This window comes from Elgaria multicarinata, chromosome 3 (genome assembly GCF_023053635.1).
Source record: "Elgaria multicarinata webbii isolate HBS135686 ecotype San Diego chromosome 3, rElgMul1.1.pri, whole genome shotgun sequence".
Classification (NCBI taxonomy): Eukaryota; Metazoa; Chordata; class Lepidosauria; order Squamata; family Anguidae; genus Elgaria; species Elgaria multicarinata.
Window position 1 is genome coordinate 97,389,992 of NC_086173.1, and position 26,875 is coordinate 97,416,866.

General features: G+C 47.0%; 1 protein-coding gene across 2 annotated transcripts in view; it reads right to left on the reverse strand.

Moving 5' to 3' along the window:
* Positions 1-811: 811 nt before the first annotated feature.
* Positions 812-26,875, reverse strand: part of GRK6 (G protein-coupled receptor kinase 6) — a 31,670-nt gene continuing 5,606 nt past the window's right edge. For both annotated transcript variants that reach the window (XM_063120988.1, XM_063120989.1), the window contains exons 2-16: positions 25,566-25,661; positions 18,286-18,398; positions 17,727-17,804; positions 16,436-16,536; positions 14,794-14,886; positions 14,289-14,352; positions 13,373-13,513; positions 12,051-12,241; positions 11,613-11,650; positions 11,382-11,471; positions 9,975-10,183; positions 8,379-8,516; positions 8,149-8,286; positions 7,471-7,605; positions 812-4,751 (exon numbers count right to left, since the gene is read on the reverse strand). In XM_063120988.1, coding sequence (XP_062977058.1) covers positions 4,701-4,751; positions 7,471-7,605; positions 8,149-8,286; positions 8,379-8,516; positions 9,975-10,183; positions 11,382-11,471; positions 11,613-11,650; positions 12,051-12,241; positions 13,373-13,513; positions 14,289-14,352; positions 14,794-14,886; positions 16,436-16,536; positions 17,727-17,804; positions 18,286-18,398; positions 25,566-25,661 — 1,676 coding nt within the window. In that variant the 3' untranslated portion in view covers positions 812-4,700. The remainder of the gene's footprint in view (positions 4,752-7,470; positions 7,606-8,148; positions 8,287-8,378; positions 8,517-9,974; positions 10,184-11,381; positions 11,472-11,612; positions 11,651-12,050; positions 12,242-13,372; positions 13,514-14,288; positions 14,353-14,793; positions 14,887-16,435; positions 16,537-17,726; positions 17,805-18,285; positions 18,399-25,565; positions 25,662-26,875) is intronic.

Consider the following 26,875-nt stretch of genomic DNA (forward strand, 5'->3'; position numbering starts at 1 on the left):
ACTATTCCACATAGTCCTTGGAAAAGGGAGGCATATACAACAGCATCCCATTATTTCATGGCTCCCCCACCGTTTACCTCTCTGAATAATGTGTGCTGCTCTTCTCCAGCATTTGTTTAATGGATGGGAGAAGACAGCAATATGTTATTTCCCCACACTATGACTCTCCTTCCTTACCCCTCTGGCCAACAAGAAAGCTACTTCTATCCATCTATTGAATAGGATACTATGCAGCAGAACAAGCCTGGGACTAGTGCAGAGTTAGGACGGAAATCTGTTCCAGGGGCCAGGGAAGGCAGAGGTCATACGCCATGATATAGACTATACTGACCTAGGTCACATTGTAGCTTTGACTTCCTATAAAACTTGCATTAAAATTTATTTATTTTATTTATTACATTTTTATACCGCCCAATAGCCGAAGCTCTCTGGGCGGTTCACAATGTTTAAATGTTTAATGTGCTTTACAAGCTCCAGCAAGGCTAAGCATCCACAGGCTGTTAGTCACAGTAAGTTGGGCAGCTGAACTTTTATGCATTTTGCATACACACCCACCCCATGGCGAAGTTACGTTTTAAGATAGATGAAGGTACGATATAAGAACCATGATACAGCTGCAGCTCAGTGCAACATCATATACACTGGAAGACTCAAGTTAATTATTTTCTTCAATGAGTAATGTCTGGTCTGTAATACATTTATGCTTCCATGCAATTTAAGACACAGATGCCAGTGGCAAAAGTACATCTTGAGGTATACTCACAAACATATTTATAAACTATATTGTAATTATGAATGTGGCACACAACAGTGATTTTGAAGGAGGTCCTTTTATTCCTGGAATTCCATTTGCAGGAAAGGCAGAAGAGAGAAACAGTTCCAGAAACACTCTTGAGTAGGCAATGAATGTTGATAGTAACATGCCCAATTTCCAACTCTTCTAGTGGGTATATCTGCATTGTACATCTCATACTATCACCATTATAGATAATCTTTCTTCATGCATCTGTTCACTGCTGCTAAGCAGAGACAAATGAACAGGGGTTTGACTGCAGAAGCTGGAAAGAGTACAGAGCTCCTCATAAGTGCTAATAGAGAGCAGAACAGACCCATTAAGGCAGCAGAAACTTAAGAATAGATATAAGATTAAACAGGGAGGAGGCGAAATAAGCACAGGAAAAAGACTGGGATAAAAAGGGGAAGAAGAAAAAAGAGTCAAGACAGGAATGTAGGCCCAAGTCCTCAAGAGGCAGGGAGAACAAAGAAGTGACCCAGGTCAACAAATCAGGCAGGAGTTTGGGCAACTGCAAAGGAAAAACCTGGCAGAGAACACAGAACAGAATCCAAATGCTCCTTAGAAGCACACTGCTCCAACCATAGTTTTGGCAAGGCAGGAAATGGCAGAAATCATAAAGAGAGAGGAACCCTCTCTCTCAGCTCTCAAATATTTAAACCAGAGTTTAACTGAGTAGGCTTTTCAAGGTCAGATAAATATTTGGTTCCAAATTCATTGGAGAGGGGCTGCCAACAAGGGGCCTTAGGTCATTGGCAGCACATGCAGAAGGTCCCACCTTCAATCCCTGGCATCTCTAGCTAAAAAGATACAGTCATAAGTGATGGGAAAGACCTCTGCCTAAGACACTGGGAAGGTACTGCCACTCAGCGTGAACAATAATGGGCAAGGCGGACAAACAGGAAACTGCCTTACAACAGCTGAGACCAAGTTCCTACCAAGGACCTATCACCAGACAGGTCACAGCGACACAATGAATGCCCTGCTCCAGTTTTGATGAAAAAATGTTTCCAGTTTATATTCAAAGCTAAAAAAAAACCAAAATTTGTCACTTAGGGCAACTTTACTGTGCTTTTCTGTCTAACACTTGGAATGACACTTAAAGATTTATTTCTAAAACGTCTGTAGTACTGATGGAACTTTTTTTTTATAAAATAATACTAATACTAATCTGTTTTGATTATGAGATCGGAATATTCCAAATTCCAAAATTTGATGGAAGTATAAATAAAAATGGCATTTCTTTCTAGCAACAAGTGGTAGATTTTATTAAACGCTCCCTTTCACTGGTGTGTTTGCAGTATGTACATTTAACAAATCTTAGGGATAAAAATACAGAAGGGACTTGAGTTTAAATGGCAAAATCACAGGTATCACTGTCAAGTCTGAGATTCCTTCCATATCACACTGAACTGGGACCTACAACCATGTTACAAGTAAACTGACCATACTCTATTCGGAGTTGCAGTGGGTTCTCCATTTTTAAACGGTACTTTTCAAACTGGGTCTACAGCTCTGAATCAGCTCTAGGACATTGTTTGGGACCAGGTCACCTTAATTCATACATGGTATATTTTCAGCCAAGTTTTTAGCCTTGGATGACCAGAATTTTGTTTTTAAGTCTTTGGAAGAGGAACTGAGTTAAATTAAAAATTAAAAAAGGGGAAAAGGCACACATATCGAGGAAGTCTGTAAATAGCATATCATGTTCAACTAGAATCCCCAAGGAAAGAAAGGGTAAGAAAGGTACACTGAAGTATGATGGAGAAGTTGAATGACAGTTTGGCAGAAGCATGAGAAGGTGCAGCGACCAGCCAAGGGTGGAAGGCAGTAACAAACTCTCTATCAGCCACATGGAAAGCAGTGAAGAGGAGCTGCTCTTTCTAATTTGGGGCAGGCTGGCTGATGCCCTCCACTCAGCTAGAGCATTGGCATGAAACTGCTCAGGACCTGGCGATGTCTGCACTGCATCAAGTTCTGCACTACAGCAGTGACTAGTCAGTACTTTCAATTAAGAACCGAATTCAAAAGTGTTTCAGTATTACCAAGAGCAGTGCAATACTAACATGAGGTACCACAGTTGAACTGAGAAATGAGGTTAACTGTTCTGCAGCAAGGCAGCACCCCAAACACACACACACACGCACGCGCACACACACGCACATGCACACACAGAGCACATGAGTTTGGAAATAACTGCTGGGAGACTGAAGACATGCATATTAGACATGGAATGAGGGAAAGGATAACACTGGAAAGCATTAGTCCAGGCAGTGAGTAGAACTGGAAGAGGTCTGCTCAGCAGAGCGTCATGAAGGCATCAGTGCAGCTCTGGGCGGGCCGTGGGCTCCTCGCCATGGAGGTCCATAGAAGAGGGAACCAGGGCCTTGGACCAAGCCACATGGGATGTCAGGAATATGGGGCAAAATTGTCCCATGGTCTCACTTCTACTATGCGCTTTATCAACAAGCGGCACTAATTTGGTCCCCCCCCTCCCCAAAGCTGCTATTTGCCTCATTAAAAATTCAGGTACTCACATTGTCCCCACCCCCTCCATTGGGGAACTAATAGCACCTTCAGGGCACAATTTAGATTGGGAAAATTGTGCAAGGGGAAAAGGTTGACCCCATGCCTTCAGTGCTGCCACTCCAAATTCAGAGGCCCAGCAGCTGCTTTACAATAAAAATGAAGATTTGACGCCAGATCTTCCCACTTCTCATGTGGTTTGACCCTTGGCCAAGAACGCAGAGGGCTCCTCATCCCAGACTTGAGTGGTGGGCCTGCTCCCACATGAGCACTGCTGGCAGGTGATCCCTTTGCAAAACATTCCTTGGACAGTCAACAGCATTACTTTGTTACTTGAGAGGCATAGTGGTAGACAGAAGGGAAGAAGATGCTCAGTTCCTTATAGGGGCTCCCAACAGAAGACATAAACACCTCCAGTTCTCCTAGTCAATTCATATCATAAGAAAAATTAAAGCTAGAAAACAGTGTGCTACCACCAGCAGTAATGGAACTGCCTTTGCTACTGCAGCGTTCCAGGACTTCCTTAATTCCCATTAAGTCTTGTCCCAAAAAAAGCCCACAGCCTGCCATCCCAGAAAAACCAGTGGGTGTTGCCTAGACATAGTCTACAAGTCTAGCGGGAGTCTTGAATTGTTGCCATCACTGTTACAGTGCATTGGGGGTAACACTGCAAGTCAACTGGGGTGGGATGGTTAGCAAAGAGATGGGCAGGCACAGGGTGCCCTGAAAGTTTCCTATGGACTAGCGACAGCTGCTCTTGCATTTCAGCTGCCACACCTTAGCTTCTCCCAGCCCCCATCTCCACTAGCAGACTGGACGGATATTTCACAGGGGGCTGGGATCCACTGCTTGGGGCGGGATGGGAAGGGGGAGAGCTGCTTGCTTGTTTCTTCACTAGGTTGGAGCAAGGATGTTGGAGTATGGAAGAGAGAGGAGAAAAATGCAGAAGGACCCCGCTCCTCAACCATTAAAAATGTACATATGCTATATACATACATTCATAGATATATCGTTATAAATATATAAAACAAACTCCAGTAGGTGAGCAGATGGGAGGGCCAAAGGCCGGGGCCAGGGCCAGCCCTGGAATGTTCCACTAGCTCCCGGCATCCACTTTCTGCTTTGGCAGAGGTGTGGCAGGAAGGATGATCCTTCGGCAGTACACTGAAGGTCTTTGCAGAGTCGCCTCCTGTCCCTGTTCCTGGAGCACTTCCTCTGTAGGGTGGGAGTCTGCTGCTTCCCTGAAATGACGAGCCCATCCACATACAGACAGCGTGTGCAGCAAGACTGTGAGCCAAGCCAGGGCTAGGCCTGTCCCATCTCTTTTGTTGAGTCAGCTCACGGCTTGGCCAGGCTTATAGAAAGAATGGATTGGCTGGACCTAGAGGCGAGTGGGCTCCTCTTCACTTTCACTGCAGTTCCCACAACAGTCCTAGAAAGTGAAGGGAGGGAAGGAGGGAGGAAGGGGGGGGAGTAAAGCAGAGGGAAAAGGGGAGCACACAGCAAGCAGAGAGTGAGTACAGTTATTATTTCAACACGCAGGCAGGCATAGGATTCTATTCCCACCCACCCCCTTAGAAAAAGGACACCATCGCTCAGAAATAAACTCTTGGGCCCAGCACCAAACATGTTAGTCTGCTAGTAGAATTGTTCCCAAGATAGGCCAAACTACATGAACGGAGAGAGCATCCTGCTGGATCTTCTACCACGCTTCCTATTCACAGCCAGGCTGTCCGTTTTTTTCCACACCCTTTCAATGCATACTTCTGGACAGTGGCCAGGAGTGGCCCAGTGCACAGCCAGGAGCTGGTAGTTACTCCACAAAGGTGGGATCTTATGTAGGTCTAACAAAACCACAGCAGGAAGAAGGTGCACAACATGGAACTATGAGCCATGGAACATCTGCAGTATGACAGGCCTAACGCTACAAAGCAGGAAGCGCCCATAACGTGAGCAAGCTCAGAAAGTGCTTAGGGTCTTTAGGTGCAGGATGAAGAGGGGCGGGGAACACCCTTTGGCTTATCAATAGGAGGGCCACATAAAAGAGGCTTGGCAGCAGGACAAGAGGTGTGTTTTAAAAGATCCTACGGCCGCCATGCCAGAAGCAGGTGGCAGGGAGTTGGATTAGTGGCTTGAGGGACTTATTAATGCACACAAGCAGCATATTCTTGAGGGGGGAGGGAGGAGGGGGAGGGAGGCACTGAAGAGGTAGAGTCCTCATCCCCATATCTTGCCATGTCCGCAGGGGAGTTTGGGGCACCAGGTAGTCATGTTCCTGAGCAGAGCAGCCGGGAGGAAAGAGGTTTGCTCACCTCTGGAAAGAGAAAACATGCTGTGAGAGCCCCAGCCAGAGATAGCCAAGGTTCTCTCGAACGGCTTCTCCTGACCTACAGAGATAGCTACTGTCACGAGTGCAAAGAGCATCTTCCTCCGTGGCCATAAGCCCCAATGAGGAACCAAGGGTGTGAAACCCCTGTGCTCTGTTTGCTCTGGAGGTCTGTGGCATTTTTCTTGGATAGGTCCAGGTGCACCTGAGAACACCACCTCCATCCAAACGTTTTCCGGCGTAGGCTCCCTCTTTGGCCAAGAGGGGAGTTAACTGAAGACTCGTATGTTGTGGGTGAATTTTGAAGGTGGAATTCATCATCAGGGGCAAAGATCGGGTGGGCCGACTTGCTTCTGTCATATTGCACAATTGTTATACTGGTCTATACATCCAGTTGAGGGACAAGGGGAGTGCCAATCTTTTGGCGTGAATTCTCCCCCCTCCGGGTGGGCAGGATCCAGAGGGGCACTGTCCTGAGACTCATCTGGCAGAGACTGCATACACCAACAGAGGCAACTGTATAAAACAGTGGCATGGTAACCAGGAGCCAAGAAGCTCCTTAGGAGCCACGCTACCAGCTGAGGGGCAAGGAGGGGGCTGTTTCTGGCATGAATCTCTTCTTGACCACTGAAAGCAAGAGGCGGTCCAGGAAGCTCATTGGTGCGACTCAATGGGGTTGTGCTACTGATCAGAAGGAGAGTGAGAGGGGCGTCTCTGGTGTGACTCACTTCCTTGCCCATTGAAAACAAGAGGTGATCCAATGAGCTCTGTTTCCCACTTCCTGATTGGCTGGGCTTGCACAATAGCGTTCTTGCCCTCAGAGGGTTCGTGTGTAACCCTGTGAGTGTTGAAACTAAGATTTCTTTGACCAGAGGGGGTGTGAGACTCTCTGTAAAATACTTGTGCTTGCTTTTCGTGTAATGTTATATTCATTGCTATTCCCCTTCCCCCATTCCCCTGAATAAATCCTTTTGCTTGCTTCACAAACTGTCTGTGTTCTTGCTTGTTTCACAAACTGGTTACGTTTCCTGTCTCCCTCTCATAAGATCCAAGCTGTTCCAGCCTGATCAACCGGACAGCTTAGGGGGGTTATTCAAATCCACCAAACAGAGCCATCAGGGCAGGGCCCAGGGGAACTATGGAAGTGAGCGATGTTGGAAAGTGACGGGCCCAGCTAGAGGGGGACGATGCTATTTCAGACGGGCTGTCATTGCTATGCAGAAATATTGCAAACATAAACAAATAATGCACACAGGATTCAGGTAGAAGGGGAATAACGCTTCTTCCTAAAAGACCCTGGGGGTAATGATGCCTCTTCCTAAATGATCCTGCACCAAGCACAGGTGCTGTGCCCAGGTTACACTTTACAATCATAGAGACAAGAGTGAGAGTGACAAGCTTCAGAAAAGAGCAAATCAAACTTCCCCAAACATTCCCAGCTCTTGTCTCACTGCTGGTGTAGAGCTTCCCAAAGCCAAACAGACAGTCTGGTCATGATAAGAGGCCTTTGGGCAGGTGGGGGATGGCCTTTTCCTTACATGCCCAGAGCCACAGGACTAGTACAACCAGAAAAAAAGGGCTCTGCTGCCAGCCATTACACTCCGCTGCCAGTGCAACACAAACAACTTCCAAGTATCAGACACCCAAGATTGGGACCTGTTGGGTAAAAGAACTCCAAGACGAGCCTCTGAGGATGCAGGGTGTGTGGATTTGCTTTGGATATTAGGTTCTCACATCTGGAGCACTTATGGAGCTTGTTAGTTGACTGAACTACCTGAGCTCTGGTAGGATGCTATAGTAGAGGCTATCCTTCCAGGCAATTTACCTGTCGGCTGAAGAGACGTTGGAGTAGGCCCTTTTTGGGCACGGCAGGCAGCTGTCCCTTCCAGTCAAGGTCAGGAGGTACGGCTCCATCTGGACCAAAGACATTCAGCTCCTTGAAACACTCCGTATCTATCATCTAGGGGGAAAAGAAAAACATGGAGGACTCACCACTGGCCTTCTCTGCAGAGAGACCCTACAGGCACGATGCCCCTATGGCACTAATCCCAAATTAGCTGTTTACGCAACACCTCAGCCAACCAGTTGTGGGACCCATTTGCACCCGCCCTCAGGAAAGTATATATTCTCCTAGGGTGACCATATGAAAAGACGGACCGGGCTCCTGTATCTTTAACAGCTGAATAGAAGAAGGAATTTCAGCAGGTGTCAAGTGTATGCATGCACCACCTGGCGGAATTCCCTCTTCAACACAACAGTTAAAGCTGCAGGAGCCCTGCCCACTTAACCAGATACAAAAGAGGACAGGGCTCCTGCAGCTTTAACTGCTGTGATAAAAAGGGAATTTCACCAGGTGCTGCATGCATACACTTGACACCTGCTGAAATCTTCACTATACAGCTGTTAAAGATACAGGAACCCAGTCCTCCTTTCCATAAGGTCACCCTAGAATTATTCTCCTTTCTGAACCACCAGTCCCCCTGGAGCACAACAGAACACCTACCTCATTTTGCCAGGGAATAGGGACGCTTCCTGTCGCAAACTTGAGGTAGAAGTCGTGGTCCGTGGGCTCCAGTTCTACCCCCTTGACTGTGCTGAACTGCTCAATGTCCAAGACGTCCTTGCAATAAATAGCCTGGGGCTAAGCAGAATGAAGAAAAGAGCACGATAAAGGGCTGATCCTCCTACACTTGAGCACAAGGCGCATACACAAGACATGCATTCTGAACTCACGTCGGGTTTGAATGGCGGATCGAGCATCCCTGCTTCCAAGCGCTTGAAATTCAAGTGTTTAAAGAGTGGGTGCTCCTTCACCTCCTGGGCACCAGCACCTCGGCATCCCAGCCGTTCCAGTGGGTCTTTGCACAGGAGCTAGAACACAGCACAGTAAGTCAAAGGGAGGACTCTGTACTCCTATGTGGCTGCAGCTACAACGGGCAACAGAGGGACGAACAGAACCTAAGCTGAAAAACACGTCAAAGGAAGGGGCTCTCGGGCAGTGGGAAAGCACCTGCTTGGCATACAGGAAGCCCTAGGTTCAATCTCCAGGATTTCCAGGGAGGGCTAGGAAAGAACCTTGCCTGAAACTTGTTGTCAGTCAGTGCTGACAATACTGACCTAAATGGATCAATAGTTTGATGGAGGCAGCTTCTTATGTCCCGTTTTTAAACAAAGAAAAAAAAGAAAAGAAAAACCTAGCACAGAATTTGAACCATTATTTGTTTTGTTCTGGGCTAAAACCAAAACAGAGTTTAGATTACTGGTTCAGAGCGACTGTTAGACTAAAATCAAACAGTCGTGTGGATTTGGAAAGGCTCTATGTGCTTCCAATCACCACAACCGTCAACCAAAGTACCTTGGAAATTCAGGGACAAAATAAAGCCACTGATGCTGAAGAGTTGGGAAAGAGTCCAGTAAAGACAGCTATAGGCTGCAGCATCCTTAATATTGCATGCAGACAGGCTATGGTGTGCAACTACTTGGATGGGGACGGGACATCTGGGTTCCTTACACATCAGCTAGCAACCTTCCTCTCAACGGCTGCTTATTCAATTCTGGTTCAGGCAGAGCGAAAACCTCGACATACCAAAGACCAGTGTAACTGTGGAACAATTACATTGACTGGGGGGCAGGAGAAAAAGAGGGAAACGAAGCCTGCTAATTCTTTCCAATGTTTGAGATTGTTACGTACACATCAAGGCCTATGAGTGGGACTGGAACACAAGCAGCACTCACGTGATTTTACATTCCACCCTTAATTCTCCCACCAGTCCCTGCCTTTTCTCAAAAATGTAGAGAAGGAATTCTTAAAACTATTGCTATGCATTTACTGGTCAATTAACAATCCAGAGACCAAGATGCCTCCTATCCAAATGAAAGCCTCTGCGCTGTAGATTCATGAGGCTCTTTTCAATTGCCTTAGCCCTAGTAATCTAACAGAATACACCAGTTAACAAGGTGAGACAATGCAGGACTTAACAGTATTTGTTATCTACTTAATGCCAGGTATATATTCTAGGTGGGAATATTGAAGCTTATGGAAGAGCTGCATCTGGGCCTTACTGTTCATGGGATTGCCTTGAATTGATTTTACAACTGGGTTTGCAATGGCGTACTGGTTTGATTCCCTGGCTTTGGAGAAGGCCCTGCATACAAAACCAGCTCCAGAAGCATAGCAAGAGTTGGGAGGTGTTGCTCCTCCTGAACGTGAGTTTCCAGGGAGAAGCTTTCCCCTCGGGGCACCCACACCCCACTCTGAAGACGGCACCCTCCCTTTGTAATGGGAAAAGGAGAGCGACTGGCCTAAAGCCAAGGAGGCAGCCTGTGTACCATGGAGCAGAGGGAGCGTGAAGCGGGTGAGAACTTCTCAGAGTACTCCTCCTGCACTTCCTTCACCAGGCGCTCCACTTCTTCACGCTTGATCTTCTTCCTGCGCTGCTGGAATGGAGACTGGCCCTCAATCATCTCATAGAGCAGGCATCCTAAGGCCCACCAATCCGGGCTGAACATATACCGCTCATTCTTCACCACTTCAGGAGCTGCAAGAAGGACCATTTAAAGAAGACTGTGCATATTCTTCAAATACACAAAACTGAGCATTAGGGGAAGGTGTTTAGATCAGTGACAGAGCATAGGTTTTGCATGCAAAAAGTCCCAGGTTCAATCCCTGGCATGTCCTGGTACAGCTGGTAAAGACTCCTGCCTGAAAACTTGGAGAGTCAGTGTAAACAATACTGAACTAGATAGATCAATGGTCTGGCACAGCTTAAAACAGCTTCCAGCAACCTATTGGTCAGAATTATGCTGGCTTCCCAGCTTTGTGTTTACTGTGGTGGAAGATGGGGTATGTGCAATTCCCTTAGGAAGCAGCAGCAGAGGGAACGCTTGCCACCTTCCCCCTAGCTAGGGTGCAAAGATGGGCCACTTCACTGCAGACCTGTGCAAAGACGGACGCCTGTCTTTCGTACACGTTGCCTATCAGTGTCACATAATCCTGTTCTTTCTTCCCCTCCACCCAAACAGCACAAGGCAGAGACCCATGTTTATAGAACATCTAGCAAAATACAATGAATCAGGCCAATGTGCACCATCTGATTATTTTGATCCAATCACAATCAGATTTTCAGATAGCAGAACCCAGATGGTGTTAGCACAGAAGGTGCCGTCACACATCAACAGCAAAACAGAAATACACTGGCTTTTGCCAATTCTAGCGAATTCCATTTATCTCAGATTTGACCTTGTGGTCTTTCAAAGAAAAGGGTGCAAACAAAATGGTTGGGCATTGGAAAAATGCTCATCCAAGGCCTCTCCAGCATGGAGCAGCAAGCTACATCTTCACAGAAATATTAGGGATATTTATTTCCTTTATAAGCCATTAGCTCATCTTCATCTAACACCCCAGAAAGCAAAAAGTGCTTGAGACACAAGTTTAATACCAGAGGGGAAAAAGTTTTGGATCCAATAAGGTATTGCCAAAATAGAAGCAAATGAAGTAGGCTGCATAGCAGCAAAGACAAATGCAGTTTCTTAGTCTTTCACTTTTTACCAGTGTGCTAAACCTAAGCCTAGGGTTTAATTTTCACTGGATTCCCTGCCCGTTACAATGGCATTAATTTCTGTTCTGAACTGCAAGCTTTGACCACAAATTGCTTTTACTCTGTCCTGGGTTTGATGTGCTTCATGGTCTCCATGCTGACCCCAGTCAACCCACCGGGGCACTTCTTGGATACTCACCCATGTAGCCAACTGTTCCCACCCGACCTTTTATCGTCTGTCCCTCCGGAACATAAACAGCGAGCCCCAGGTCAGAAATGCGGATGTGACCTTATCAAAGGAAAGTGAGTCATGCGAGTGTCCAGTTTGCCGCTTCCCCTCAACCCAGAACAAAGCCTGTTATAAAAACTGGAGAGGCATCGACTCGTCCATGAATGGAGCCAGAGCATCTAGAGCAGACATTTTACTCACCATGGTCATCCAGCAAGATATTTTCTGGCTTCAAGTCCCTGCAGAAGAAGGTGATAGATTTTGTCAGGCACAAACCTCATTGGGTTGCTCCTTCAGGACTACAACAAGAGGAGCAGCAGAAACCCTTAAAACAAAGTTTAGATAGGCCAAGAGAATTCACTCTACATCCAATCTCCCTACTCCATGGAAAGATATGAGCTACGGACATATCGTGCATCAACAGGCAATTTATCAGGCAGGACCAGTTTCCTAGCCTTCACCAGCCGTTTATCTCCGTTCCCTCCAACCCAAGCATTGAAAGGTGCAAGACTTTCTCCAGCTACTGACCAATTTACTTTTACAATGCAGTAGCAGCACTTAAGGCATTGCACAGATCAATGCTGGAACAGAATCCCAGCCTGAGCCCCAGCTATGCCTAGGAGAAAACTCCATTCTCACCTGTACACTATCCTCTCGTGGTGGAGGTCTTGCAAGCCACAGCAGATTTCAGCAGCGTAGAAAACAGCCCGGGGCTCCTCAAAGCCTGCTTCTCCCATGTGATAGATGTGGAACTTTAAGTCCCCGCCATTCATGAGAGTCAAGACCAAGCACAGGGCATCTTTAGTCTCATATGCGTAGGCCAAACTCACCTACAACAACAAGCAGGCCAGTCAGCCCCTCGGAAAGAAGCCGAATAGCCTCACCCAGCACAGTACCCACACGCAGCATGGTGCTGACCTATACAAAAACAGCAGGGATGCACAGGACAGAAAGGACACTCAAAGCAAGATGCTGCTCAAGCAATGATAACTAAAACTTTGTGTTATCATGTGCAGGAAGAGTTGTCATGTGAGCTATCAAGCTTCACTTCATATTAAGTGGTGGGGAGGAGCTGAGAGGGCTGGAGGACGTAGGGGCAAAAGAGAAGGGACTAGACACGATGGGGTGTTGCTAATGCAGAAAGGGATGGAGGAAAGGTCAGAGTACAGCGGTCAGAGCAGCGCCACAAAACAGAACAACCCGGTATGGTTTTCAGTACTATCAAGACTGTGCCAATATAGCTACACAGTTGGAGTCACGAGCAGAGGAAGCAAGTGCCTCGCTCTCACTGGCATGTTCAGCCTGTCAGATCTTTCCCAGCTACAAAGACCCCCCTTGCTCCTTTGCCTTGTGAAAGCAAAGTCACAGATAAGGGGACAGACATGTAAGTTACTCTTGGCTGGACTGAGAAGTTCAAAAGACCCCCCCCCCAAACAGAGCACACACTCAAGCACAGCTTGTGCTATCTCCAGTATTCGCCGCAGTAAGCCTAAGTGCACCAGTTGATGGGGAACATGGGTGGGAGGGTGCTGTTGCGCCGTGTCCTGCTTTGTTGGTCCCTGGTTGACAGCTGGTTGGCCACTGTGTGAACAGAGTGCTGGACTAGATGGACCCTTGGGTCTGATCCAGCAGGGCTCCTCTTATGTTCTTCTTATTCATTGTTTTTGAAATAGCAAAAATGACCATACTGCCTCATTTCCAATGTACATCCCACCCAATCTCAGAAAGACTCTGAAGTACACAGACAGTCCCTTCCTTTAGCCCCACTGAACTGAGACAAGAAACCAAGTGTTATCCTTCTCCTTCTCTTGTGCTCTGTGGAAGTAAATCCCTGTCTTGCAGCCCTGTCCAGAATGGGGCAGAGACACAGTTTCACCAGGGGGCAGGGGAGGGGGAGAGCCTCGGGCACTACGCCCTGCGTCAACCCTAATGCAGAAGTAAAGCAGTTCCTATGTACTTACTACAAACCTACTGTTCACTTTCTCCAGTATCTGCTTCTCGTTCAAGGCCATCGCTTCCCCTTTCCGCTTTTTAATCCGCTTCTTCTCAAGCTTCTTGCATGCGTACATCTTCCCAGTGGCCCGCACCTGGCAAGCGCACACCTGGGGGGCAGCGGGGAGAGAAGGAAGAATGAAGTATTATAGGCTTGGCAGCTCACAGGTTTTTTATTAGCTCTCTATCAGTGAAGGGGGCTTATTGGATCCTGAAATCATTACTCTTACTTTGATACCTTGAAGGCAAAACTATACCCTAGAGATTTTTTAAAAAAGTTTTATTGCAGTATACTGTGGAAGCTTCAGCTTTCAATGGAAAAAATGGTGCACAGCTCTGTTACTGTGAAAAGAAAAATGCGACAAACCCAGAGCTCAGAATCAAACAAAAAATGAATGGTTTAAGATCAAACTCCTGCTGAGCCCCTTCATGTTTCTGCAGCCCAAGCATCTCCCTTTATTATTATTATTATTATTATTATTATTATTATTATTATTTCTTACTCGCCTCTCCATTTGATCGAGGCGGGGAACAACAGTAAATATAAAATATATAAAACTGAATTAAGAACATACGTTGTTAAAACATCCTAAAAACATCCTAAAATAAAGTTGTGCATGTCTGTGTGACGCACACACACACACACACACATGGAGAGAAATGTAGGGAGCAGCAAGAAAAGAGCTTCCAAATGCTCAGCGCAAGAGTAAGCAGAATGCCACTGAAGATTCAAGGTACATTTGGGCATCAGCATCTCAGGTAAGCAGGAGTCCCTTTTTGTAGGGCTCCTATTCTGAAACAGAGAAATACTCTGTGCTATCGGCCCTCGAAAGCAGGCAGGGGAGCGACCTCCTCAGGCAGGCAGGGGTTGCTCAGGCCACATACCTCTCCAAAGCCCCCCTTTCCTAGTACACGATACTGGCGGAAAGTGTTCTTGGTCACATGCTGCCTAAGAAAAGAACAGAGGAAACGAGAGTGAACTGGAAGTCATCCACTAAAACAGTGAAATGGTTCTCCTGATGGTTTTCCGTGCATCCAGAGAACGGAAAACACTTTTGTTCTGCAATTGAAGCAAGCAACATCACGTACATGAGCCTGATCAACTGGAAGCAACGTTATGTGCATTGAGCCTGATCAGCAGGGACCAGGATCTCATAGTTAGCACGTTTCAAGGCTAGGCTAGTGATAGCAAAAGCCAAAACGCATCCTGAAGAGAACTTATTTTCACTCCGACCTTGGGACTCATCACTAGCCAGCATCTTTCCTCCCACGTGACAGACAGCAAGAGTGTTCAGGGCATGAAATAGGCTCTTTACATCAAGCGTAAGGGCTCTACGGCCAATAAAACGGAGCCGCCCACACCGCTGAGCCCATAGCAAAATGGAGTTACCTTTCCAAATATTTCCACTGCAGGAAGCGATTGAAGTAAATGCTATCAAGGTAGTCAGCAAAAGGAGCCACACTAAGGTAGTCATGGATGAGCCTAGGGAAGGAAGCAGGGACTATCAGAGGTAGTGAGGTCTTCCGATGCAGGAAAATAAAAGAGGGCCCAGCCCAAGGCTCCTCTGAACAAACGGCTGAATGCACATCAAGCCTGAAACTCTTCAAGGGCTTTGAAGAGCTCTTGGCTCATGAGGCCAGGACAGCGCCAAGGACAGCAGGCATTGTGGAGAGTCCAGGCGACATAATATCCAATCTGGAGAGCAACACATGGAGGAGTATGATGGCAACTTCCCTTTTCAGCGTTGGCCAGAGAAAGCAGGGCTCCAGACCAGAGGCTCTTTGTTCACACACCACCAACTAATCACACTACCAGAGCTCTTTGTACCACTGCAGCAGCAAGACCTGGGACCAGAAACCTCAATTATACCGGCCAATACAGCACGATGAAGAGCACAGAGGCAGGGCACTCTAAGCCCAGGGTGGGCAGACGTCAGGCTTGTGGGATCTACTTTGTTTTTTGCTGGACTCCAAGTCCACCAACTGGAGCCAGTTGCAAAATAGTGGCTCAGGATGGAGGTGGGGGAGAAAAGAGAAGGGGATGAAGTCTCAGAATTTAGAAACAAGGGTGTCTTTTAGTACATCCTCAACCCAGGAATTTGTTTTCACTACCAGAATTGAGCACACAGTCCTGTCACACAAGAATCTATTCCTGGTTCTCCCCCAGTCCCACTTTCTTCCATTTCAGCACCCTAATTTGGAAGGGGAGGGAGAAGCCTTCTTGTTATGGCTGCTGTGAGTCAGAAACCCTCACCGATCTACTGCAAATCTATCAGAAGATCTCAGTCTATCTCCTGCCCACCTCTGCTCCAGCGAGGCTTGCTTTGAAGAAGACTTCTTTTAATTCCGCCACGGCTTCAAGGGCAACCACTACCACCAGTGGCAAGGACCAACACAGTCTTTGCCTGCAGCCATCCAAACAGTCCTTTCTTGACTTGCTTGCACAAATATTTGCTGCCAAAGTAATGTAAGAAGTTTGACAAATCGGCCCTTCTTACTTCGTTATTTATATTCTGCCTTTCATCCACTGAAATCAAACTGGCCTATCTATGGCCCCCAAGCAGTCTCTCATCCAGGCCCTGAGCAGACGGAGCCCCGCTTAGCTTCAGCAAAGGCTGCTGCATCATGCGCCTTTGGACCGCAGGCTCGGACTTCTGATGAAGGCACACTGTACCCGGGAGTACAAGTCAAAAGGGCCCTTATTGCTCTGGAGAATCTGAACAGGTTGGGATGTCCGTTTTTCCACTCACCATTCAGAGTTGTTTAAGCCAACTAGCAACCTAAACATCATGACCATGATGATGATGATGATTTATGAAGCAAACGGATACGCTGACTTCCCACCTCCCGGCACCCACTGGGAAATAAATAATACCTATGCAACTAGTTTCAACACCTGCTAGGCACAAACTGTCCAATTACACATGACCTGGGTGAACAGCAAAGTTAGGGCCCTACTGGGTAACCAGCGACTACTGTCCTGGGGGATGTGCATGTCATGAAACAAATCCCTCGCAATCCCCCCCACTCACTTGGTAGATTCCTTAAAGAGCTCTTTACCCGGTTCCTGCTCCAGTCGCTCAGAACACAGGCTGACTAGCTCCGGGGGCACTTCGGGCACATGGTCCACACCCTGAGGACAAAGGGTCAGGGTCAGACAGGGAGAACCACAGTTCCGCAGGTCCTATGAACTGGCACGGTCAGGCCTGGTGACAGGTTTTTTTTGGGGGGGGGGGCTAGGCAAAGTGTCCTCCAGATCCCCCCTGAAGCCTCACCCTGGTGGGCCCCCAATCCCACTTACCAGATGATAGGGCCAAGTGGCAGGGAGGGCCGCCTCCTGCAGCCCAACCCCTCTCCACCGGGCAGTGGGCGCCTAAAAGAAAGCCTTGCTAGGCTTGCCAGGTTGCACTTTGGGGAGGCAGCAGCAGCACCGGCACAACTCCCCACACCCCAGCTGAAAGGAGGAGCGCTGGAATGAGTGGCTGCAGCTGCCGCCGCCACCATCTTCTTGCTCCCAATTCAGCACTACAATGTTGGGGGGCAAAAAAAAAATGTGGCACCTGCCCAACCCAGCGCTTCCCCTTTTAGCTCCAGGCCCTTCAGTTTTATATAATTAAATAATCTTGGAGTCAGTCCTGATGAGCCTTTTGGGGCTCTGGCAGTTGCCCACTATGCCAGGCACTGACACCAGGCCTGGGCACAGGTGTTTGCCCCAGGTTAGTAATGTTCGGGCACCTGCATTAGGGTAACTGCTGCTCTCACTAAGGGCATGTCTAGACGAGGGGGTTGGAGGGGTATGATCTCGCGGTTTTATCCCCCTCGTCTACACACGGCATCCCAGGAGGAAGAGGACATTGCGGCTGCCATTTTGTTTTGTGTTTTCAATCAGAGAGCAGCGCAGGAGCGTTCCTGCACAAAATGTGAGTGTATTTTAAAAACAACAACCCTCCTGCTGCCCCCACCTCACCCTCGATGGGCACAGAGCTCCTGAAGAGCTCCATGCCTGGGTCTTCACGGTTACTCGCGAGGAGTCGGGATGGAAACGGGACGGAGGGCCACACATTCCGTGGTCTCGGGATCATCCCGAGACCACTGAAAAATCAGAATTTATTGGTAGGGCGATATCCCGGGCCAAGGGAGGGATCGTCCCTCCCTGCTCCTGGGATGCCCTGTGCATCATGTGAACACACTGGGACGATCCCCAGGATATCGCCCCACCTAGCCATGCCCTAAGGCAACTTTTCTGTACCAAAAGTGTACAGTAACCTGAACCTAGCCATTCAGCTCATTTGCTTGGCTACTGCATACTGAGAAGATTCTCACCTTAGGGGTTAAATACGTCTCAATCAGGCACTGCCCACACTCTTTCCGTTTTTCATCTGGGGTCACGTCATACTCTGCCTGTACAGAACGAGGAGGAGAAAGCAACACCGTGTAACTTACTCTGCAGACCTATACTGGGAATAAACGATGAGGAAGGATCCAAAGGAAACACATTTTTCTTGTACGGCAAAAAAGAACAGAGAAATCCATCATCTCCCTCAGTATCCCTTGTGGGGAATTCAACATCACAATTCATTTCAGAGATTTAAGCACATAACACATTTTTATTTATTTAATTTAAAATATTTCTAGGTTGCCTAGAAGCCCCCCTTTTTTTAATTATTCCCTGCCTTTCTCCCAGGAAATGACACTCAAGGCAGCTAATAACAAGGCTAAGACAAGACTCTGCTCTGAGTAGAATAAAAATACTGGGAAAGTAACAGAGCTGTACACTCTGCTTTATGAGAGGCCGTATGTCAGGGACCCCTAGTCCAAAACCTGCAGGTAGCTACTGCCCATGCATAACTCCAGGAGGTGATCCTCATGCGGTTGCGCTTACCACAGCATCCAAGAATTTGACACAGCGCATGAGCTCAAGTCGTGTTTCACAAAACTGACGGAAGAGCAGGCGGCCAATGGGCTGCTTCTCGCACAAACTGTGGTAGTCCCGCTCTAGAAAGAAAAAAGCTATTAGTCTACTAACATGGCACCACAATTAAGGAATATTCACAAAAGCTCTCTTCCAGAGAATTCACTTGGTTCCACTTTACTGCAAGGTTCTGGACTCCAAAGAGTCCAGAGCCTTGCAGGTAATCCTTCCAACATTAGAGGTAAAAAAAATCCGTTCTTGCCTTGAAAAAGTTATTTTCTTGAGCAGATAACCTCTGCTTAATCAGCTTAATTCATTGCTCCCAAGGAAGTTGTTTTTAAAACTTCACACTTGGGCTACTGAACACTTCCTAAAGGAGGGTGGGGGAGGGTTTTATCAGACTCCAACTTGAGAGTCTTTTCATGGTGTTGATTTTGGGGGGTTTCCCCCTTTTTTTGCTTCTACACTAAAGACAGGCCAACTTACCTCCATCACAGCCGTTGCTTGGCAAAACTACAAGTCCAGCAGAGCAAGCCCCCACATTTAGGTTAATTTCTCAGTGGTTGCTTTTCTGCCCTCAACCTGACATCTATACACCAGAGGTTTCATTCCTCTCCCGATTAAGTCTGAAGGACAACCTCTTTCCCAACTCCACCATAATTGCAAATCTTAGGGAGGAGAAGAGAAATGACATTCAGCTTTCTTATTAAACTGCATTGCCAAGGTCTTTGTTTCTGCATGACTCACTGAACTGGCACGTCTCCCAAATGGGAGAGGGCAAGACCTGAGCAGTGACTTCTACAGAGATGCATCCGGGCAACCTCCTCAGAATAGAGGATTCTGCTGCATTAGGAGTAATTGAATGATCCAAATAATACGAGACATCGCAGAATTACTTGCCCTCTCAGTGGAACCTAAGAAAAGGTCAGCAAGGCCAGAGTCGTGGCATCATGCTGAGAAGCAGCAGACAGCCTCATCTGTAGGTGGGCACTTCCGCCTCATGGGAACTTTTAATTTTTAATTTCTTACAGCACACAAGTGTGCCTCAGTATGTGGCTGGAAATTACTGATGCAGAAAAACCACAATGGTGACAAGAGAGGCGGGGGTGGGGGGAGACCCTCTGTTCAGATGACCTGCCAAGCCATGGTGGTTAAGCATTTTGAGCTAAACATTATGGCTTAGTGAGTTGTGTGAACCATGATTGTGTGTGAACCATTCCTAACCATGGTGGCTACATAACACACTCACTATTGGCTGCAAAAACAGCCTAACCATGGCTTAGTGTGTGGTCTGATGAGGCCCAGTGAGAGAAAGGTTTCAGGTAATCCAGGGACAGGCATTGACTTGTGTAATCCCTCTGCAGTTCTCCTCCCATTCAGGAGACACGCCCAGATCATATGACTTGAGCAGAAACACGGGGGGGGGGGGTCTTGAAGCTTAGCAAAAAGAAAGCCAGCCATCATTATGTGAGCTTTAGCGGGGCCAAAAACCTCATTTTACGATGCACAGTACTTTACAAGCTTTTCTACATAAAGCTGTTAATCCGCTGTATCTACTTTTGGTTTCGTCACAGAATTGAGAGCCGAAGGAGAGCTTTTCCTTTCCTGCTTTTCTGCAACATATCCTCTAGGTGGCACTGGGCTATGGTGGAATACTGCAATTACACAAGCAGGAAAATACATTTTCTTTCAGTTTCGCAAATAATACTCCATTTTCCCCACTCTAGAAGAAATGCTGGAGGGTCACGACCTAGTCTAAAGAACTCATAAAATAACCATGAGTAAGGAATGACAAACACACATGTAGAAAAGCTCTACATCCACGCTTTACTCTTCTAACCCAGCAGTCAATATTCATATCCTCTGTTACACTAGCAAAGATGTACTTTATTTTGCATCACCAAATGAAAACAAAAAAGAAGTCAAAACAAAATTTGGCTGAACACGAATTGAGCTCCCCCCTACTGCACCACCCAGTATCATCTCCATTTCATCAGTAATTATGACTTCGTTTCTAGGTCCTAGCCTCAGGGACAGATACACCAAAGCTTAAGGGGGGCATTTGTTTATGGGGTATATCTGCACCAACCCAGCTATGGAAGAGACATAGTTTCGGAGCACAGTTCTAAGCTGGGGTCTTAAGGGGAGAATGAGCAATCCCATTCTGCTAAAACAACAACAACATAAATCAGGCAGACGGTCGTGTGCCCATTTCCTAAAATTTAATGGTTTTGCTATAAAGTATTTGGAAAGGAACACGGATACTGGTTGCTATTTATGGATTTTTATGTCTTCCATAGCATCCCATATCTCCAACGAACCTAAGGTCGCACCTCATAGCCTGACCCACCTTACCGGAATCAGTTTAGTCATCATTTCCCAGGAAGCTTCTCTTCTCTAAACCACCCCACCCCAACTCACTCATGGAGTGTGTTGTAAGCACTCCCCTGCTCTGTGCAGCAGCCTCTCTAAGGAAGCTGTGGTTTCCTGATTTGCGAATACACTCGAAGAAAACAACGCCAACCCAGAAAGGCGTGGGGGGGGGAGGGGAAAAGGGGCCCTATGCAAGCACCACCATTTCCTTTTCTAGCAGGAAATGTGCGTGTTGAATGAAGGAAGGTGAAGGTCTCAGTGCCTGGCAAGATTACAGGATTCTTCATTGCACTACTGGATCGAGGGCACCGCTACTGTAGCAGAGAAACACTTGTTCTGGAGTCAACAGCTTTGCACTAGGCAGACAGCGTCATGACAGGCAAGCCTGGCCCAAGACCTCTATGATGGGGCAGAGGGAAATTAACAGCGCAAAAGTTAAAAGTAAGAGTTGCCAGAAGAGGGGAAACCTCAGATTTTCCCCAATTCCTTGAATCCAGGGAAATGCCCCACAGATTGCTGCTCACAAGAGAAAGCATGCCTACATCGCACATCCCAGGAGGCAACGGTGCATTTCTAAAGATGGACACAGCATATCCTGACCAGCTAGAGGCTCCTCAACCATTGTATCCATCGTACAAACATTTGCTTCCCTTGCACATCAGTTTTAGCTTGTGTATCACCCATACAAACAAGAGATAGTGACCAAAGCAGCATTAACTGTGTCAGCAGTGGATTTTGGCGAGCTGCAAACTGGGAATGATAAAGAGATGGAAGTAGAAGAGCCACATCACAGGACAGGGAGATCAGAGGGACCATTCTAATAGTAAAGATGGTAAAAGAAAAAAATGTTATCCAAACTAAATCGGGCTGCTTTAACTTCCAAGAGGTCAAATGGCGAGGCTATGCAGAAAACATCTGAGTTTCAAGAGTCAGCACTGGAATACTGGCAGAGCACCAGGAGTGAATTTTCATCTTCCATCAAACACAGGATAATGCACATCGGAAGGAATAATTAAGTGAAACCACTCAAGGAAAAAGCCTGGGCGTCTTTGTGGGCAGCACAAGGAAACCCAAGCTTAGTCCATAGTTGGGACTTGTGAGGAACACAAACACACACACACACACACACGACTAGAGGAGAAATGGAACTGAACACTGAGCTGAAGGGTCACATTCAGCCCAGGTAGGGTTGGGAATAGACCCCTGTCTGAAACCCCAGTGAGCCACTGCTAATGTAAAGTAGAAAATACTGAGCTAGACGGACCAATGGTCTGAGTCTAAATAAAGATTTTTCCTAAGAGGCTAGACTGGTCGGTAGAATCGAGTGTTCAGAGTGTCAAATAGTAACACCAAAGTCTGCATAACTGAAGTCTACAGCAAATCGCCAAGTTTATATGGGGTGAGCTTCTCACCCTCAACTCAATAACATTTTAATGCTAAAAGCCTAGTTATGTCAGCTTGAAATGATCAATATTAATACTGAATGCTGATCAAAACCACACATCTCTCAGTTTCACCACTTCCCAGAGGTTTGATTGCCCCTTTCAAAGCCATTTGCAAGAGACATCCACCCCACCCACCAAACCTCTGGGAAGCAAGACACCCAGCACCTCAAACACCCCTAACCCAGGATCCCATTTCCTCTGCCATTTTCACACAGGTAAGAAACAGTCGGATTTCTCAGCTGAGCAGCTGCAGAGACCCCCACCTTTCTTACCCTCTCTATAGGCTGCACAAATGAGAAGCCCCTGCCTCACTCCCAAACCCTCTGTGAGGAGAGGGGATTGGGGGCAACCACAAATAATGGCCAGACAACATTGGTGGACCCCTGCTCTGCTCATCGACGTTGCTGGCATTTCCAGATCTCCCTTAATGCAGTGATAGTGCTAGAAAACGCTTTGAAACGATTATTCCAGGGTGGGGTGGGGTGAATACACCCCCACCGGAATAAATCTGAATCTCAAACTAAATAGGTTTCACTGCAGGAATCTGGTTTCACTGTAGAAAGAGTGGAATTCAAGTGAAATGTAAAAGACTTCCTGTTTTAAAAATCAACGCTCTTTTCAGTATCAAGGCACATGATCCTGGGGGAAAGAATCACCTTTACCAGCTGTGAGGAAGCTTGTATTTCTGTCATACGTTAATAAGGGCAGAGGTTCTAAGGGAGGCCTGGCGGAGCAAGTCCTGCAAGTGACAAGAACTTCTGAGCCGTTCTGTGAAGCATCCTTTTCTGCACCTGAGACTCTTTGAATAAGCTGGTCATCCCAACAATTCCTGTCAATGACTTAAAAGGAAAGGTCTAGAGAGAAAATCAACGTTTATTTATTTTTTACCTTGGCAGATCCTTGGGGGAGCACCCTGACTGCAAAAGAGACCCTAACGAGCTCATAAGAATAAATTGCTACAATTACAATTTAGGAATTAAACTTAGACTTGATGGCTGCATGATTTCATCTCACTGGGAAATAGTTCCATTTTCCCCTGACCTCATCCAGCTGCCCACTGTCTTCTCAATATATTAATTATCATTAGAGGGGAAGAACTGCATAGTTAACAGGTGGAGGGGGAGAAGGCAAGCAGGTCTATTTACAGGAGGAGGAATGCAAGCTCTAAAGCAGGAGTGGGCAACTTGCGGCTCTCCAAGTGTTTTGGCCTACAACTTCCACCAGCCCTAGTCATCACAGCCAATGGTGAAGTATGATGGGAGTTGTAGGCCAAAACATCGGGAGGGGGACACAAGTCACTCAACCGTGATTCAAAGAGACAAAGCACCTTTTCTAATGCTACTCAAGCACCAGAAAGGACTGGGATCATGGAAGACACATTGGGTGTTCCCCAGGAAGGGTCGGGCTAGTAGAAAGGGGAAGAGAAACAGCTGGATCCAAAAGACGGATGCCCAGAAGAGAGCAAGTGGAAGCTTACTGAGACAAGTTTGGAGAACACCAGGTCTTTCAAATGAGGTCAGGTAATCTTTGCAAGGGGAAAGGGGCATTACTGAATACATGAAGATGCCTCGTATCAAGGGATGCCAAGCTGTGGCCTGGAATCTACATGTGGTTGACAGTTGTTGCAGCTCTTGAGTCAACCAAGGTGTCCATGCATTTTGCAGCCCCCAGCATCTTCCATGAGATGCTGATAGATTGGGCCATCCCTGCCCTCTGCAGCCACTTGGGCTGCAGGCATCACTGATGGCAGAGAAAGAAGTAAAAAATAATTGAAGAGGCACAGAAAGAGAAGAGATGGACAGGGATAGACAGAATGTGGATAGGGAGATATTTTTCTCCCTTTCCTAGGCCTCAGCTAGACCTATGGGTTTAGTGTGATGGAGGAGTGAGGATCTCACGATGTTATGATCGCAAGATCATCCCCCTCTGTTTACATGTGGTGTGTGACGTCCAGGAAGAAAGAGGATGTTGCGCCCGCCATTTTTTTTTAACGAGACGAAGCGCACAAGCGCTGAAAGGTAAGGTTTTTTTTTTTTTTTTTTTAAAAAAAACACTTTCCCCGCTCCCCCACCCCCGATGGGCACAGAGCTCCTCAGGTTACTCGCGAGGAGACAGGACAAACCGCGACGGTGGGCCACACTTTCCGTGGTGTCGGGATCATCCCAAGACTGCGGAAAAAGTGGGACTAAAGGGTAGGGTGATATTCTGGGGAAAGGGAGGGTCCGGCTTTGTTGGTCCCTGGTCGACAGCTGGTTGGCCACTGTGTGAACAGAGTGCTGGACTAGATGGACCCTTGGTCTGATCCAACATGGTACTTCTTATGTTCTTAAGAGGGAAGAGATTGCTGAAAAAAGGAGACAGAGGCAGCTGCCTAGGAGGTGTAGACAGTGTGAAAAAGAGAGCTACCACCTTCCAAAGACTGCTGCGAGGTGTGAACAGCAGGGAGAACAGAAGGAGCAGGCTCAGCTAAAAAGAAACAAACACAAGCTGAGAGCAGGCAGAAAAGAGAAGCAACTCAGGCCTGGAGAAGGGCAAGAGGCCAGTCAGTGTTCTCCCCTTTTATGTATCCATGGTTACATTGCAGGTTAGGCCCAGGCTACAGGACCCCTTCCCACCCATGCTCTGCAGGGTTTATCTAGGAAGCAAAGGGTTTAATTGGCCTCCTCCAAGGCCTTGTCCCTTATCAACTGGAATTTAAAAGACTTACAGCCAGCACAGAGACTCAAAGCCCCCCACTCTAATTAGTTGCGACATGGCAAGAACACTGGTATTGTTTTACATTATTCATATAAAAATGAACGTGTGTGTGTTAGGGGTTGTGTGCATCTTGTGGCTCTTGAACATTTGAAGCCTGTGGCTCAGAGAGATTGCAACTTTGGCCAAGTCCCGGCTTCACACTAAGACAGAGAACTAGGTTAATAGCGCCTACTTCAATCGGCAGCTGTTCTCCAAGAACTCAAGCGGGGACCTTTCCCAGCCTTGTTACCCAATCTGGGACGTAATGCATGCAAAGCACGTGCTCTACAACTGGGCTACATCCCCTCATAAAGTTGCCAGCATCAGGGCCGGGCAAAGATGGTAATAGGCCCGGGCAAGATGGGAAATGTAGGCTCCATTTCAAACTGCTCACTAAGTATTTTTTAATCACTTCTAAATACATATGAACTAGAATGATTTATTAAAAAGGTAATGGCAAGCACTTTTATTCAAGATGCATATAAGACATCTTTGCCTCTACCAGGGGGACTCGGAGGAGGCCCCCTCAAAATCGTAGGCCCATGCCAACTGGCCCCCCCTCTGCCCAGCCCTGTCCAGCATGGCATGGTGGGATGATGCAGCATGTAGCAACGTGTGTTGTAGTTACAAAGGACTCCCAACACAGGGAAGAGAAGGCAGCATTCAACAACCTGCCATCGCAGGCAAGCTCCTCACCCAATGTATGCCGAAGATCTTCACACTGGCTGATGTGCGGGAACTGCAGCATTTGGCGCCATTTTTTACTCTTGCCCTTTCGATTCCCTCCTCCACCTGCAAGAGACATAGAATGAAAGTGAGAAATCCCAAGGACCAGAATAAACACACTACAAAGTCTTGTTATCCACGTTTGCCCTCCATCAGAACTCAGTTTAAAGGTGGTTAAAAGAGAGCTGCCCAGATCTACTCCAAGCCTCTTCTTTAGCATTGTCTCCATCTGTATCTCAGAAGAAAGTGCCTCTGGCAATCACAGATGACAAAAGTAAAGTTCAAAATGGGGGCGAAGCGCTTGCTTAAGGTCACGGACTGTTTCCCTGTAACTAACCTTCACTGGCTGAATACACAATGGATTGAAATATAATCTTCAGGATTTTCTTCCGTATCACATTTAAGGTACGCGCTACAGTCTACTCACTTAAGGCCAAGTCTGTGTATATATTAAAAGAATGAACCTGCTCTAGAAAAATAAGTGTTAAGAGGCAGACATTCCTAAGCTCCTATTTAGTGCTGAAACCAATTCATAGGGCAGCCTTAAGTTCATCCTTTGTGTTTGAGACATCGTTTCCCTTCCCTCCAAAGCATGGAGGGACAGTTAATTAGCCTTCTGAAAGCAAAAGGCCAGGAGTATTACAGAGTTTACTAAGAGGACATTAAGGTTAATTGCCCAATCCCAATCCTTCCAGCCTGCCCTCAGGTGCCATTATGGCCAGTAAGAATGAAAGATTTTAAATACTACAGATTCTATACATACCACCTACTCCTCATACTAGGGGCTCATCTACACCAAGCAGGATATTCCACTATGAAAGCAGTATGGAAGTGGCATATCAAAGGCAGGAGCCACACTCCTGCTTGAGAGCGGTATTGAACTGTTGGGGCCCATTGACATGTACCATTTACTGCTTTCATACCACTTTCATAGTGTTATATCCTTGCTTGGTGTAGATGTGTCATGGGCCCCAACAGTTGTCAGTGCACTTCAGTACCACTATAAAGCAGTAGTGTAGATCCTGCAGTGCACTTCAATACCGCTATAAAGCAGTAGTGTGGCTCCTGCCTTTTATATACTGCTTTCATAGTGGAATATCCTGCTTGGTGTAGATAGATGAGCCCTAGGTCAGAAGAAGGAAACCTTACAGAGCAGATACCTCCTTCCCATCCAAAGAAGTCACATAACTTTGCCTTTTACCTCCCTGAGTAAAACCTTTCAGACTGCACCAGACTGCTCAGATCCTTCGTGGGAAAACATCTATTCCTTTCCCACAAAA